Here is a 16,414-nt window from a genome sequence, read left to right on the forward strand (position 1 = left end):
CTTTTTTGCGTCGCTCCTTTCCCTGTCCCCCAAGTGGAGCTGGAAGGTGCTTTTCCTTGTAGAAAGGTTGAGAGCTTGCGCGCACTGCCTGCGACTAGATCACATCACAGAGCTTTGCAGTCTAATATCAGTGCCCTGAAGAATTTTTACAGCCAATATTTAACAAGTCAGCTCGAAAATACAGCTGGACCCTATAACTGTTAATTTATTCAGACGAAGTGAAGCTTTTTGGCTAGGTGCCCCTGTTGAGGCCTTGGGGTATACAACTGCAGAATACTGATGATTCTTCCAAGTTTGGACATGGGACTCAAACTGAGCTCTACAGTATAGTCCCTGTCCACTAGCAGGGATCCTCAGCCAAACCATGGAAGGTTGTAGGTCTGGCTTCCGCTAGACCCAGCTGGGGGACTGTCTCTTTTGGAGAACTGGGGGTGGGGAGAGGGTAATGTAGAAAGCTGAGCCTTCAGATTTGGCTAGCTACCCTGTGTTTTAATCTAGCACCAGAAGGTAATAAAATTAACTTCTTATACTCACACTCTCTTTTTCCTTACCTCTTGCCTCTACTTTCTCCAGCAGAGCCTTGAGTGTCTTGGAAACACAGTGCATGGGATCTCCTAGATGGGAATGAAGGCTGACATTTACATATACTGGGAAAACCTTTAATTCCTGGCAAATACAATATTTGTCTCTTTAACCACCACCACTCCCACTAATAGCATCTATGACTAAAGCCATACATTTTACTAAAGGCAAAAGTCATCCAGACATGAAAGATGATAAAATTCTACCCACTTTGCACATTCAGTTGACGTAAATTATTAATGAGCGACTCTGGCTTTGGTTAATAAAATTTAAATAAATTTGCCTTAAAATGCTAGCAATAACTTCACTCAAACCCAACCCACTTTTAGAACCCCATATTATGGAATGTAAAAGGACTTTTCCCTTGATTAGTTGTGAAAAGAATACATATGTTCTTTAGTGTACATGAAGTCTGATTTCTGTAGCCACAAAATGAGTATTTGAATTAATTTCCACTAAAAAAAGTAGTCCTGTCCCTCAATGCCAAGGATGCAGAACAGGAAAATAGGGTGATGGATTTGGAGCTGGTATTCCTGGGTTACCAGGATATTGTTACAGACTGTGAGCTTCCCAATTTTAATAATGAATATTCTTGTACCCAGTTCCCTAACCTCAAAAAATAAGCATGTTAATTTAGTTAGATGGCCTTTTCTGAAACCTACCACTGCCCATGAGCAGCACATCACACAACGTCATGGCCAGATGACTAGCACACATGATGATACAGTTGAGTCAAATAACATGAATCTCCAATACTAAGAAAATTCAAGATAGAATATCTCGCTTGCTACATCAGCCCCTGAACATCATTTTTAAAATATTTCTCACTCTGGAAACAAAAACATTCCTAACCCAAGTTAGGAGTTTGGAGGCCCTTTCTTAGTTTAGTCAGAAAACTTTCATAACTAAAGAATACTCTACTCCAAAGCTCAAAGCAAGTAGATTTTGAGAGCAGTGCACCATTCGTGTACAGGTATGAGGCTGAATTTAGATTTTTTGTTTATGGTGGCAGTTTGTTTCTCAAGTAGAGGGAGAAGATATTGGAGAGACCTGTATTTTAAGAATTTCACCAGTTCTTAATCCACATGGCAAAGACACTAGAGAAGGAGTCATTCCCCCCCACAAAGATTAGATGCCTGGACACAGGCAATTAGTTACCTCAGAAGGTATAGTTTTTTGTCTTGGGGGGGGGTATTTTTGTTTGTTTTTGTTTTGTTTTGTTTTGTTTTGTTTTGCTTCATGTTGTCTTCTCTCCCTCCCTCATTCTTTGAAGTATTCTGTTCTGACTTCTGGCAAGGTTTAGTGAGTGACACATGGCAGGAAGCACTTTTATTTGAAACAGCTCTCCCAGGATAACCAGCCTTTCCTCCACATTTATATATATAAAAGTCTTAAACTATCTTGGCATCAACCAGATTTTATCATCCTTTTATATGGCTGTGTCAACCTTGGCAGCATTTAAAAGCAAGGAAACTGAAATGGTTTCTTCAGGATGCAAGCATGTTGAGGCCTAATATACATGCATGATAGCTGGTTTCCATAAGACTCCAGACGTGAGCCAACTGCCAAATGAAAAGATCAAGTCAATGACTCAGAGTACCCAATGGATTATCTTAATTAACTAGTTCATAATCAGCATGGTTTGTTTATATAAATGTATTCACTCAACAAATACATTCATGCTATTGACAGGCTGTGTCCTCGCTGTTTGAAATGTATCAGTATGATAAGCACTCATTTTTTCATGACTAGGTCCTTATGGATTGTATTCTTCTTATAATGAGAAAAGTTTAAAAAGCTGTGGTAGAAAGAAAGGGCTTCAAAATGCAACCAACATTTGAATGCCAGCTATCTTGCATTAGCTACTTAATCTTTAGAGTAATCTAATCTCTTGGGGCCTTTATTTCCATGTCAGCCTTAAGGCTTAAGGAAGGTGTTTACCATGTAGATGCCCTGTAAATGCCCCCCAGAGAGTTGTGCTTTCTGAAACTCAAGAATTGTCTTCAAGCTTGTGTCCTAATAAGTCCTTTCTCTTGCTTTCTTCAGGTGGTATACCAGTTAGCCCCCCTCAGGCAGGCCCATGGAATCCAACATCTTTAGTCTTCAATCAGTCTGCGTCAGTGGTCCCGGGAGCCATGATGAGTGGTCAGCCTTCAGGATTCAGTCAGCCAGTTGTTTTTACCACAAGCCCAGGTGTTCCAAGTTGGAAGCAGCCGTCATCCTTTGCAGCTTCAACTTCCCCTCCAGGCCCTGTTGTTTGGGGCCCGTCAGCCTCTGTGGCACCCAATACTTGGTCATCAACAAGCCCTTTGGGGAACCCTTTCCAGAGCAATATTTTTCCAACTTCTGCTATGTCTTCCCAGCCCCCTCCTATGCTCTCCTCTCTCCTGGTCACTCCTCCTCAACCACCTCCCAGAACTGGCCCTCCAAAGGACATCTCCAGTGATGCCTTCACTGCCTTGGACCCACTTGGGGATAAAGAAGTGAAAGAAGTGAAAGAAATGTTCAAGGACTTTCAACTTCGGCAGCCACCTGCTGTGCCTGCAAGGAAGGGAGAGCAGACTTCCTCTGGGACTTCAAGTGCCTTCTCCAGTTATTTCAACAGCAAAGTTGGCATTCCTCAGGAGAATGCAGACCATGATGACTTTGATGCTAATCAACTGTTGAAAAAGATCAATGGTAAGCTACCCACTGCTCTGCCTACTGTACCAACAAGTATTTCCACTGTCATATGGGTCCGCAGAGTCCCTTAGAAGAAACTTCCTCCACCCACCAAGAGCCTTAGTCTCGCTTTCTTTGGTAATCAGTGGTTATGGAGACAACTTGACCAGTTACTTATGGAAGGAACTCTTTACCTTGGCTCTTTCTAAGGGCTGGCCCAATGCTGCCCTCTTGTGACAATCCCTAAAAGGGCTGCCAAGAACTATTGAAATTCAGTGGGTTGTGGTACCTGGAAGGCTGTAAAACAGAGCCTCAGCCATACTACACGGCCTTAAGTGAGGGAATTCTGAATCTCTTCCACTTCAGGTCAATACGCACAGCCTCCTCTTGTGATGAATTTGCCTGTAATAATCACTGGGAGTCCTAGTATTTCGTGGTGATTTTTGTTCCATGATGTAAATTTCAAAAGTATGGAACTTTAATTTCTAAGATAAGCTTGACTGGGGGACTTTTGCCTATATTTGGGGAGAGATTTTCTACTGACTACTTGGCATTTTTTCCTTTCTAGAACCACCAAAGTCGGTTCCCAGACAGGGTTCCCTGCCAGTTACCAAATCTGCTGACAATGCATTTGAGAACCCTTTCTCTAAAGATTCTTTCAGTTCATCACAAGCCTCTGTAAGTATCAATTACTAGAAGCTGTTGCTCCAAAGTACGTGCCACCTAGAGCTACTGTGTTGTAAATTAACCTTGTTTGAATAGTAACTCTTTGATGGTAAAGGATATTTAAATAAGCTTTGCCATTGAGAACCATCACAGTGAAAACCTCCACTCAAACTGGGGAGAGATTATGTTTCCAGGGGCTACTATCCTGAGCTTGAGAAATGAGCATTATATAGAAAATGTCTTTTGTATCTCACTTAGCCTAGCTCATAAAAGCACTGTGGGAGAAAATTGAGCAAAATAATACTATCTTTAAAAATCTTTCAAAGATTTAAGTTCCTGATTTCCCACCCACAATCTTTATCTCATAACAACAGTACCTTTCATTTGGGAGAGGCAGACATAATTCATCTGAACTTTAACACCAGTATAAATAATAAATATGCGTCACCAGTTAAGATCAGGCAAACACAAATCATTGTAGACCAATATAATATCTCATTTTTCTGGGACCCAAGTGATTTTTAAAGGAATTTGAGAAATCTTAATGGCAGGGGTTTTTTGTTTTTTTTTTCCTTCATAACTGTAATTAAATCCTATTGACTGAATGGTTTTATCTTCATAGATGGCTTCTCAACCCACATCTCCTGATGTATATAGGGATCCTTTTGGAAATCCTTTTGCCTAACTTCTGTAAGTAGAAGATCTTATTAAGTGTAAGTTTGGTAAGAAAGCATGGCACAGGGGATGAGGGTGAAATTTTAATTTTAGAATTGGTACCAGCTTAAATCTCTGTAACTTAGAAGGAATAGACATGTGAATCTGTGCTTAACTAATTCAATAATGAATAAGCTGGGCACTTAAGAAAAGAATTCTTACACACATTAAAAAACCATAATAAGGGAGCGCCTGGGTGACTCAGTCGGTTGAGCGTCCAACTTCAACTCAGGTCATGATCTCACAGTCCATGAGTTCGATCCCTGTGTTGGGCTCTGTGCTGACAGCTCTGTGCCCAGAGCCTGCTTCGGATTCTGCATATACCACATAATACCTTTCTAGTTGTTTTTTGTTTGGTTTGGTTTTGGTTTTTTTAACCTTCATACTGAAGTGATTGCAAAGGCATTACTTTATTTCCTATAGAAGTTTCGAAATCTGAAGACCTTTTAAGCTACAGAACAGGTCAGCTAAACAGATGTTGATCACATTTTCTGCCTTCCAAATCAATTTATTACTTTGAGAGAGGTCTCAAAGTTAGTCCAAAATAGTCTGAGGGTATCAAGTTCAAAGGTGGTGACAGCTGCCTGTATCGCCTTCAAAAGCAGCATGGGCGCAGATGAGTCTGCTGGTTGATTGTTCTCACTAGCGGACGTCATCGTAGGTAAGTTATTAGGTGTAACTACCTTAGCTGTCTTGCTGGCTCAGCATGACCCTTTCTTTAACAAAAAGGAATGGAAGCAACTTTGTCTCATCTTAGAAGATGTAAGTTAGTGGAGGAAAGAAGGCTTGTCTGCATTTTCGAGGAGGGAGGGCATAGCTGGTAGGGGAGAACAATAAAAAAGAATGAAAGGAACCCAAACCCATTTTTTCTAGTCTTGCCCCATCCAGGTGGGACTCCTCAATTCTGTCTTGACCCATCTAGAATTTAATTATTTTAAATAGATAAATATCTTAAATCTGACACAGACAGTAAGATTGGCTTTATTTGCAATTTGGATTGTTGCCCCTCACTCACTTTCTATAATTACAGTGTTTCTTAAAGTGCTTTTCTATAAAATCTGCTTCAGAGAACGGGCTGAGATTATTGAAAAGGCAAGTGCTTGGGCCCCACTGCAGCCCAAGGAGTCTGGTGCTAAGGAAAGGTCCATTTTAACAAGCAGCCTGGTGATTTCTAATGCCGATAGAGCAGTGCAAGATACTGAAGGGCTAGAAGTCTTAATGGAAGCTCACTCTCACCCTCCTCTCCATGGGAGGCAAACCTGGACAAACAGAAAGGAATAAACTGTGTCTGGAGTCTAGGAGGATCGTTTGCACTAAACTGAATTGACTAGAGGTCTCCCTGAATGCCCTTTCTTCCTTAGGTCATGAAAGAAGGATTATTTTGGTCAACTTGCTAAACTTACAGATTGAGTTTTGGGATGGGCGAGCAGTTATGGGAGAAAAAAGTTAATATTAGTGAACACTTGCATTAATCACTTTATTACAGGTTCCACACTTAGTATCTTATTTAAGCCTCTCACATCAGCCCTAGGAGATCCTATTACTGATGTTTTATTTTTTTATTTTTTTTTCTATTACTGATGTTTTAAATGATGACTTCATATTTAACACATTGATATTAACCACAGGTTTTTTCTTCTCCACACTTCTCTAGGAACTTGATATGCTGACTATCCAGAGGAACAAAAAGGTTGGCCTTAGTCAAGGACAAAGCTAATATCCAGACGCCTTGACCTCTGTTCTTGTTCCAGCTTTGACATATTAGCTGTTGCCTTATTTCTTGTTGCCTCTTCCACTTGTAAAATGTCTTTCACTTTCTGTTTAGATTAAAGCTAAACTGAATCTATGGCTTTAAATAAATGAAGACTTTAAATTCTCTAGCTTAATGTAAATGAAGTAGTTTCCCTATTTGAACAGTTGCCTAGTGTGTTTCTAGAACCTTCTAGAACACTCTACCATGGACCCTCTGGTTGGGAGCTGCAGCCATCACAGCTCCTCAAATGACACTGTTTTGAATACATTTTAAAATCCTTACTGTTCCAAGTTGTTTGGGGGTTCTATTTTACTGCAAAGAACCTAAAGGTTATAGCATAACAAGGCACCTTCTTAAGTCTTGCTTCATATCAACATTTAGAGAGAATTTTTAAAGTAAATTTGAAGCAAGTCCAACTTCTAGACACTTGGGAATCTGACACATTTAAGAACCTTTTTAAAAATATAGTTTCTCTTTCTGAAGATTATTTTCTCTCAAGGGTAAGACTGCTCTTGTTTTCCAATCTCTTGCTAGATACTGCCAATGAGGGAAAAGCATTATTTGTCTCTCCTCTCCTCTTCCCTGTGATTCTTTTTTCAGTCAGTTCTGCTCCTAGGTTCATATGGCATTACTTGCCTTTCACAAGCAACAGAGTTTTATGGGGTACAAATACCTAATGATTCATGGATCTGAAATGTCTCTGCCTTCTCAGTAATTGCTAAGCCCAGTAACTAGAACTGCAAATGGGCACAACCTTTATCCTTTCTATGGAATAGGAGGCCATCCTCTTGAGCTGAAGTTCCAGAAGAGCAGTTAATGTTGAAGAAAAACTGAACTCAACTCAGCAATGAAAGACTGTATTCTGAAGAGTAACACATCACAAAGTTCAATGTGATTGTGCCAAACATATTAGGTGCTTATTTGGGGTCATGCTAGACCTTTATCAAGTAACTGGAAAACTTTCTTGAAGCCACAGTCTCATAGTTAGTAGGAAGATAAATGGTGGGGCAGGGGGAGAGAAGCTGTAAAACAAGTATTTGGTGTTATCATTGAAAACCTAATGTCTGCAGTACTTTTCTCCTCATAACCTTGGAAACTCTCCCAGTTCATTTCCAGTCATATTGTTAGCAAAGTTCTGAAGGATTTGTTCTTGCCAAAATGAGTTTCACTTTGTTATGTTTATGTTGGTTTTTTCAATGTTGTCTCTTGACCCCTAATGCTCAGGTTCTTGTGGGCGTTAATCAACCATACAATGTGACCTTTAAGTAGAAGAGGAGGATGACTGCTCAAGATCTAAACAAGATGGTGGCCTCATGGACCTTTATTGATCAGCCCCAAGTAGTCCAAGCTACAGTCCTGTGGTTTTATTTTTAATGGTAATAGCTGATTATGTACGGCATAATTTTCCATCCGGCTCCCTACTCAGTCATTATAAACACAGACCTAAAATAGTATTTTATGTGTCCAAATACCTGAATGTGCTAAACTGGAGGCAATTATTTCTAGGTAGTTGAATTTTTGAAAGTAGAAAAATTTTGAAAGTGATGATCAGCCACACAACTGTTTTGTACATACTTATTTTCTTGTGCACTTTTTTCTGTATGCAAATAAAGCTATGAATTTACTCATTTCAATAAACTGGAATGGCAGAATCTCATGTGTTACAATCAGTTTATTCTTCTATTTGACCCCTGCTTTGAGTTGATGTATTAGAGTCAAGGTATAAAATGTATCGGTCTACAAGTGAGCAAATGTTAGTATATTCTGGATTGTCAGGTGAAGAGAAAGTGGAAATCTGTGAAACAAGAGCATGAGTAAATTATTGTCTGCTAGCTTTCAATGCCTTATCCTCCTCTTTTAGACCTATACATATTCTTTTCCTGGGAGTTTAATGGGAGTCTAGTGGATAAGACCTGTATCAGAACAACTTCTACTGACATCCAATATAAAAATCGTTTATTAATGAACCCTTGATTCACACCTACCCTTTGCCTCTCCTTGTTCTTTATTCAGCCATGTTTGACCTCACCAAGACACAACTGTGTGGACTGGTCCAGGCTGGTGTAGACCACTTGGGGAAACTTCTGTGTGTGTTGGGAAGATCCGTGATTAGACATTGTTTCGCCCTAGGACACTTTTAAACACTCTGCCCTAGTATAAAAGTTCAAGGCTCTAATTTTTTTCAAATGACCTAGATCTACTGGGAAGATGACCCCAAGGCAGGCCTTGCTCCGGTAGAGAGTCTTGATCTTAAACTTTTCTAAGGATTAAGACAAACTTGGTAGCCGATGGGTGTCATTGACTGGTTTTTGATTATAGGTTGTTTGATATTACTGCCTTACCTTTCCCTTTAATTGAAACATTTGTTGGCTTTCTGCCAATAATGAGCAGAATATCAAAAAACAGACTCCACGAAAAGCAGCTTCCAGTAAGCCACAGATGGGCCGGAGAAGGCTGCCGATAAGAACATGTTGCACAAATTATCTGGCTTATCCAGATGCTCTGCAGTATGTCTAACCCACTGAGCCTTGTGTGCTGTTTCCATGTGGCTTAATCTGTAAGATCTTGCCAGTGGTTAACCCTTGGTCATGTACACAAGGGGAGGACATTCATTTCAATGCGGCAGGAACTACTGTCAGCCAAGCAGGGAGAGGTGCTCACTGAAGTGTCTTTGCAAAGTGGAAACAGACCTCTTCTTTGTACGTCTGTTTCGTAACAGTAGTATTCACACCTGTATGTCAGAAGTTCAGCTTTTACGGTGACCCTATTATACCTGGAAGAGTGTTTCTTTTAGGCGTCTAATAGATCTAAGCTAACAGCTGAACTGTAACAGCCAGCATGACCCCAAATTCCTCACATAAATGTAGGCAATACAAAGGGAGAAGGTATTGGTTTTCTCAAGATAATCTTGCATCTATGAAGGGCTTTACCATTTGCACAACATAATTTCATTCGTTTGATATCATAATCCTGGTGGGGAGGAGGGGTCTGTTACTGTTCCATCTCATCTGAGGATGGCATCCATGCTTTAAAAGGGTTGCAATCTGGGGCGCCTGGGTGGCTCAGTTGGTTAAGCGTCCGACTTTGGCTCAGGGCATGATCTCATGGTCCATGAGTTCGAGCCCCGCATCGGGCTCTGTGCTGACAGCTCAGAGCCTGGAGCCTGCTTCGGATTCTGTGTCTCCCTCTCTCTCTGACCCTCCCCCGTTCATGCTCTGTCTCTCTCTGTCTCAAAAATAAATAAACATTAAAAAAAAGAAAAGGGTTGCAATCTGTTCCAACTCTTGAGTGGTTTCTGTGCTATTTTATTATAAAACTGTGCATGGCGGTAAGGATATCTTTTCAGTCCGTGACTTCAAACTCCTCCATCAAAATCTTCACGATGGTGTCTAAAGAGAGCCAAACACAGCACAGTTCTGTGTCTTCCCTGTGCTGAAAGCAGGGAGGGGGAAAGAACAGGCTAACTCAGGAGTTTGGTTGACCCTGCAATACGCTGATGAGTGAGGACTCTGACCCATGTTCCCGGAATAGGTTCAATATAAAGTCATCTAGTAAAAGACGGGAGCTCCCTAAAAGTCCCTGGTAAATATTTAAGCTATTACCATTGGGAAAAAATTGCTAAATAATAAGACATCTAATTCTTGCTGGGAAATGTTGTTTTAACTAACGTTCTTCTGTTAAAATAGAAGACAGACTCAGTTCTAAACCGATGTGCCAAACTTAGGCACACCCCAGGCTGTAGGACAGCAGCAGCCCTGTTAACATGTCCTAATTACAGCCAGGCTGATGGCCAAGGGCCAGCCATGTGTCATCTCACCTAATGAGGGAACGAGCCCCTCATTTGCCCTTGCTTTTCTGGAATTATGTACTTAATTACTAAACCTCCACTGTGTGCTGAAATCACACGAGTTCCAGTCTCCAAGGAGATGACAGTGGAGGCTGCTCACTGGCAAAGAAACTGAGTTTCCGCCTTGACCAAAGATGAGGCGGTTATAAAAGAAGAAAGCAACCTGACAAAGTCTCCGTGACTAAGTTTTCTTCTGATGTTACTTATGGAGTGTTCTGTCAATTCTCTTTTCGCTTGGTTAGCTTCAGTCACTGTTATTTTACCTTAATTGTGAAATCATCGCCATTGTAAAAGTTACCTGGTGAGCTGACTGGGCTGGGGCTGAGCTGCACATGGTTCTGGGGTGTGTCTGAGGCTGCCTCTACTAGGTACCTGCTTCCACTGATTGATCGTCACAGAGCTTTTGCTTGGGGGCCGCTAAGAGGAGTTTGGGAACCCAGGAGCTAATGGAGAGGGAGGGGGAGGAGAGTGGATGGAGCCCGAGGGAGAGAAGAACGGAAAGTTGCTATGACAATTGCCTCCCCACCTCCCTCACTAGCCTAAGAGATTTGTCTAGGGCCTTGATGATGGAAATGATAGAGCTGGAGGCAGGAGGAGTTGGCTTTTTTTTTTTTTTTAATGTTTATTTATTTTGAGAGAGAGAGGGAAGGTCAGAGAGGGAAGGAGAGAGAGAATCCCAAGCAGACTCTGCTCTGACAGCACAGAACCGGATGCAGGACCCGAGCTCACAGACCGTGAGATCATGACCTAAGGCAAAAACAAGAGTTGGACATTTAACCTACTGGGCCACCCAGGCACCCCAGGAGTTGTCTTTTTTTGATGAAAAACCCTGGGAACCTGTTTAGCCGACACGTCCATTGGTAATGAATTGGTAATCAATGGGCTACCTCAATGGAAAGGTTCACAGTGGTTAAAATCAGTAGGGGGTTATTTTTCTCACATAAAAATTCTAGATCGATGGCTGCTGGTATTGACTGAGCAGCTCAACACGGCCCTCAAGGACACAGGCTCTTTTTTAGCTTTTCACTCCAACTTTTGTAGCCTTTTGGCTTTCTGTTCTTATGTTTATTGCCTAATGGTCACAAAATGGCTGCACAGCTCCAAATATGGTGCTAGTGTTCAAGGAGGGCAGAAAAGGAAAGGGCAGTACAATTGAAGTCTGCTCCTTGTATCAGGCATTTAAGTTCTCCCTGAGACTTCCCAATTACTTCACTGTATTTCATTGGCCAGAATTTGGTTACGTGGCCACTGCTAGGTGCAAAGGAAGCTGGGAAATCAAACTGTTAGCTTTGCCAACTTCTATAGTGAAAGTAGTTAAGGAGAGATATGGTTGGCTAGTTAATTTATGGGGCCCAGGGCATAATAAAAATAGAGGATCCATTGTTCACAAACCAGGGGAAAAAAGTGTTATTAAAGACATTAATGCATATACATATCCTTTCTTCTGCAATCTCTGTTATTATGACATATTTTGTTTACTATTTAATGTTGTTTTAAGTAAAAATATAAATACATTTTTAAAGTCTTAGTGTGAATTTTATTGCTAATCTTTTGCTGGTAAGTGGGATCACTAAAATTATACAACTTGTATTTCATAACTCATACATGCATATATATTTAACATTTGTATTTCATTCCTACCAGAACAGTAGAAATACTGCACAAAACTAACTTGACTGTTTTTAATTCACTTCTTGACACATGCACATTCTACCAGTACACTCTACCTTTAGTTCACTAAAGACTAAAGAAAAATGGGGGAACAAAGAAATACGGGTGGTTTTATCTTTTTCTTTCCTTTGTTATTATTTTCAGCATAAACAGATGGATAATGCAGGGAAGTGACACTAGGAAGAAAGATACAATAGTGTTTCCTGGTCATTTGTGTCTCTTTTCATGTTGGAAGTTCTGGTTCAAATGGACATTGTGACCTCTCGGGGCTGTCACTTATGCAGTGATAGACATAACATACCTACCTTATACTCACTTTTGCTCTGAGCCACTGAACTCCCACACATCATGGGTCCACCTGAATTCCACGTTCATGGGCAGCATAAACATTATGCACAAATGGGGTGGCATGGAAGAAGGGACACAAGGCATATTTCCTCTGCTCCTGTGCATGTTCCATTTTCCAATCAAAGTTGCTTTCAAAACAAAAGTCCAAACACAAAATTAAGAATTTCAAGGCAGCAATGATGGAGCATTAAACCCAAACCACGGGACCTCTCCAAGTGCCTGAACACTGTCCTACTGCACAGGTCACATGCCCTTGAAACCTGCCTTGGCAACAGGGCCTTGGAAATGAGTGATGAATTAGCCAATGTGTCTCCCACATGCCTGGGTGAGAGTTTAACCCAAAGTTGGCCCACCTCCAAATGCAGATCACAGCAGTCTTTGACTACATTGCACCCTCAGGGCAGAAGAGAAGCACATGCATGGAAAGCATAGTCAGCAAAGCCATTGTCAAGGTACCTTGACTAGAAGGTGTAAGCTCAAGAATGCAGAGGACTAGTTTATGTGTGTTAGTACCATGAGGATTACCAGAGACAAGACAGTTAGAAGGGGGGTGGGGAACTAACAGCCACCATACGGGAGGCCTTACTGTCGGCATAACCTAATTGGAACTGCAAGGGATGTGCCATTTCAGCCGGAAAGATATCAGGGGGAGAACCATAGATCTCCTGAGCTCCTACCTGCAAAAGTGCTTCATGATTCTTCATTCCTCTTCATGGCAAGACCAACGGCCAAATTTGGAAAGCAGTTGTGGGTTTGGGTCCACAGGAGCTCTTGAGCAACAACAGCAAACACCTACCCAGCATGTACCACCCACAGACACTATTCGGAGTGTGTTACAATAAGCAATTTAATTTTCATAACAGTTCGACCACCACCATCATTTTATGGACGAAGACACTGAGGCACAAAGTTAAGGGACTGCCCAAAGTCACCCAGCTAGTAAGTGGCTGAGGTGTCCCATGTCCTGGAAGTTAACCTCAAATTCACCACGTCACCACCCTACTGCCCCCCGAAACCGGTCCCATCACCTTTAGGTGGACTTAGTTTACATTCACCAAGATTGTATCCACTTCATGGTACTTCTCTCCTCTTATGCTTCCTGTAACCAACGTGCCTATCACGAATTGCTTATGCTTATTTTTAATTAGGCAAGTTGATCCCCCCTCTTTGGGCTTTTCAAGGCACATTTTCAGGAGTTAAGTATCGCTTAAAAGTGTGAATTACCTAGTTGTTGTAAATGCAACACATCACTTGAACTTCACACAGTGCCTTCTGATTCAGTATTTCCCATCAGCTTAATGTAAGCTGCAGGCTGCTCACAGTGGAAGATGGGCTGAGTACTGTTCTCCCAATTTCTTCAACATCATAAATAGCAAACCATCTCGCATCAGCTCAAAGGCAGGCTAGTCGGGCATTCCACAATGAGGAACCCGCTTTCATAACAGCAATACCGTTGTATATATGTTTCACAAAATCTAACGTCCAACAGTTCCACGCTTTTAATGAACTGGATCAAAATTATGCATTCATGACACAGTTTATTTTACACAGTACTTTTTCATTCTCTTCTTGTCAGTCATTCAGGGTTTGAAAAGCCCATCAGTGGTGATGACTTTCTTCATCTTCTAATTTGACAAACACAAACCCTTGCACTGCAGAGACTGGAAACTGACTATGTAAACACAGAGCAGAGAGATGCTTTGCAGCCCATCAACAACACACACAAAACCCCCCTGACAGGGAAAAGCACAGATCGGTAAAGAGGAAAAAATGAAGGAGATGATGCCAGACCAGAAACAAGATTAAGTTCCTGAGTTAAGTCATCTGTAATTACCCACTGGCCCTTTCTCTAGAGAAGAAGGATTAGCAAAACATGTCTGGAGAAGAAAAAAAAGTTTGTTCTTAAACTGGGTCAAAAATTTGCTTACACTACACTCGGGCAGAAAGGGAAAAATATATCCACATTCTGTTTTCTTTCTTTCTTTTTTCTTTTTGTCCTTTTTTCTTTCTTCCTCCATTCCTTTCTTCCCTCTCTCCTTCCTTCCCTCCCTCCCTCCTCCTTTCCTTCCTTCCTTCCTCTTTCTTTCTTTCTTTCTTCCTTTCTTTCTTTCTTTCTTTCTTTCCTTCTTCTTTCTTTCTTTCTAGCTTTCTTTCTTTCTCCAATCTGATCTTCCTCACAAGTCTCCACTCTGCTGGGTGTGAATGGCAACATTTAGTTGGATCCTTGGACCCCTCTAAAGTACTCTATCTTGATTATGTGCCCAGTGTCTCACATTTTTTCCCTTTTTCCTGGTCTTCTCCTTGATAATGGTTAGCTTCATGAAGGAATGAGAATGTTGAGAGGGGCCTTGATCCTCAGACAGGTCCTTGTATTGTCTTCTGGTCCTTCCAGTCTCTACAGTATATGTCTCATCTACTTGGGCATGACCTTGTGGGATCTGTAGCTAATGCTGTTGGCTGAAGAATGAGGAGTCTGTTCCCCTCCATGCAGCTGATGGGCCTACAGAGGCCTGGTGGTTCCCCCCACGGCCTGGGCTCCCACCTTGGCCCCCCTCCCCAACACTGGACTCCAGAGATCTGCCCCCGAGTGCCTTTGCTTCTGTGCCTGACTCAGATCTAGGGTTACACTGTCCTTGATGGAGCAAACCTGCCAGCTACCCTCCTATCCCTCCTCAGAGCCAAAGGGATCTTCTCGGTATCTTCTGTGGCTCACAGCATCCAAAGAAACCTAGGAAGCCAAATAACTGTCCTTCCTCTGCCCAACCACACACCACAGCCACTTTTGTTCTGGTTTGGCTTCCCCCATACTGGGAAAGTCTGGAAGTTGCTCTCCGGGAGTTACAGATGGCAGGGAAAGAAACATCTGTCTCTGACCTCAACCCACTTACCATGCTGGCCCCATTCCGAAGTGTGGCCTGAAAGACTACTGAGGACACTCATCTCTAGGCCGGCCTCTCCAGCCTCTTGTTCTCTCCCTCTCACAACTGCTTGGCTCCAGCTGGAGAGGCAGACTTTTCACGTCACCTGCACCATGAGCCATGCTGTCCTCACTGCTTTGAGATCCACAGGTGACCAATTGCTTATTTTCCCACCATCTCCTTCCCCGGGCAATAAGTCTCATGGTTCAGCCTTGAGGTTTCAGGACCAAGAAAACATAACTTTAAAAGAGAAAATTAAAAAGAATTTAAGATTTGCAAAGCATCATCCCCTATTATATTTACTTGGGTTTACATGTCGTTAACTGATAAACTTGTATATAGTTTTGTCCTCAAATACTAGTTTCTTTTTGCCGAGGTTCCAAGTTTCAGAAACCAAACATGCCCGAGCCAAGTGAAATCAACCAGTCATCCAGTAATTATGACATAACCATGGAATAACTATGAAGCAACCATTATGAACCTGCTTAGCACTATGCACACTGTCAAAATACTAATGCAGTAAAAAACAAAGATGACTTCCAGATATAGAAACCAGAAAGACAGTTAATGTTGACTTATTAGCGAAACTAAGGAATATAAGAAGAGCTTCCTTGACAGGGACAGGGCAAGAATTACTTGTGTGATTTTATACACAGCAAGTTCAAATTACCATGGGCAAATCAAAGTCTACCCTGAGATTTCTTAGAAGTACTTGAAGATTGTTAAGCTTGAAAGTAACACCATTAAGTTCTGCATTTTTTGAAAAGTATCACTTTTTTATAGATATCTATACTTCTAAAACAAGAACCCAGAAGATTCTGGTAAAGGAACTTCAACAGACCACTGTTTTGAGACTTCTAGTTTTAAACAGTAGGTTTAGGGGCGCCTGGGTGGCGCAGTCGGTTAAGCGTCCGACTTCAGCCAGGTCACGATCTCGCAGTCCGGGAGTTCGAGCCCCGCGTCGGGCTCTGGGCTGATGGCTCGGAGCCTGGAGCCTGTTTCCGATTCTGTGTCTCCCTCTCTCTCTGCCCCTCCCCCGTTCATGCTCTGTCTCTCTCTGTCCCAAAAATAAATAAACATTGAAAAAAAAAATTTTTTTAATAAAAAATAAAAAATAAACAGTAGGTTTAATCTTAAGAGTGGGTAAGGAAAGAAGGGATAGGCTGAGAAGTAGAGAGAGTAGAGTACAGACTCCTGAGGATTACCAATGTTTGTATCATGGACAAGGGAGAGGAGCTAGCAAAAAAGAAGCAG

General features: G+C 41.7%; 1 protein-coding gene and 1 long non-coding RNA gene across 5 annotated transcripts in view; one reads left to right on the plus strand and one right to left on the minus strand.

Annotated features, from left to right (window-relative positions):
* The window catches only part of DAB2 (DAB adaptor protein 2), a 70,814-nt gene extending 62,786 nt beyond the window's left edge, over positions 1-8,028 (plus strand). For 3 of the 4 annotated variants that reach the window (XM_011286417.3, XM_023238899.2, XM_019811583.2), the window contains 4 exons: positions 2,629-3,261; positions 3,812-3,921; positions 4,532-4,599; positions 6,278-8,028. In XM_011286417.3, the coding sequence (XP_011284719.1) occupies positions 2,629-3,261; positions 3,812-3,921; positions 4,532-4,594 (806 nt within the window). In that variant the 3' untranslated portion in view covers positions 4,595-4,599; positions 6,278-8,028. The remainder of the gene's footprint in view (positions 1-2,628; positions 3,262-3,811; positions 3,922-4,531; positions 4,600-6,277) is intronic. The other variant, XM_019811579.2, reaches the window with a different exon arrangement.
* Positions 8,029-10,692: 2,664 nt separating this feature from the next.
* On the minus strand, positions 10,693-15,583 carry LOC109491908. The gene is made up of 4 exons (XR_006585670.1): positions 15,464-15,583; positions 15,267-15,371; positions 12,200-12,370; positions 10,693-10,970 (listed from the first exon to the last, which is right to left on the minus strand). It is a non-coding gene; the product is annotated as an uncharacterized LOC109491908 (long non-coding RNA).
* Between the last annotated feature and the right edge of the window lie 831 nt (positions 15,584-16,414).

This window comes from Felis catus, chromosome A1, assembly GCF_018350175.1.
Source record: "Felis catus isolate Fca126 chromosome A1, F.catus_Fca126_mat1.0, whole genome shotgun sequence".
Lineage (NCBI taxonomy): Eukaryota > Metazoa > Chordata > Mammalia > Carnivora > Felidae > Felis > Felis catus.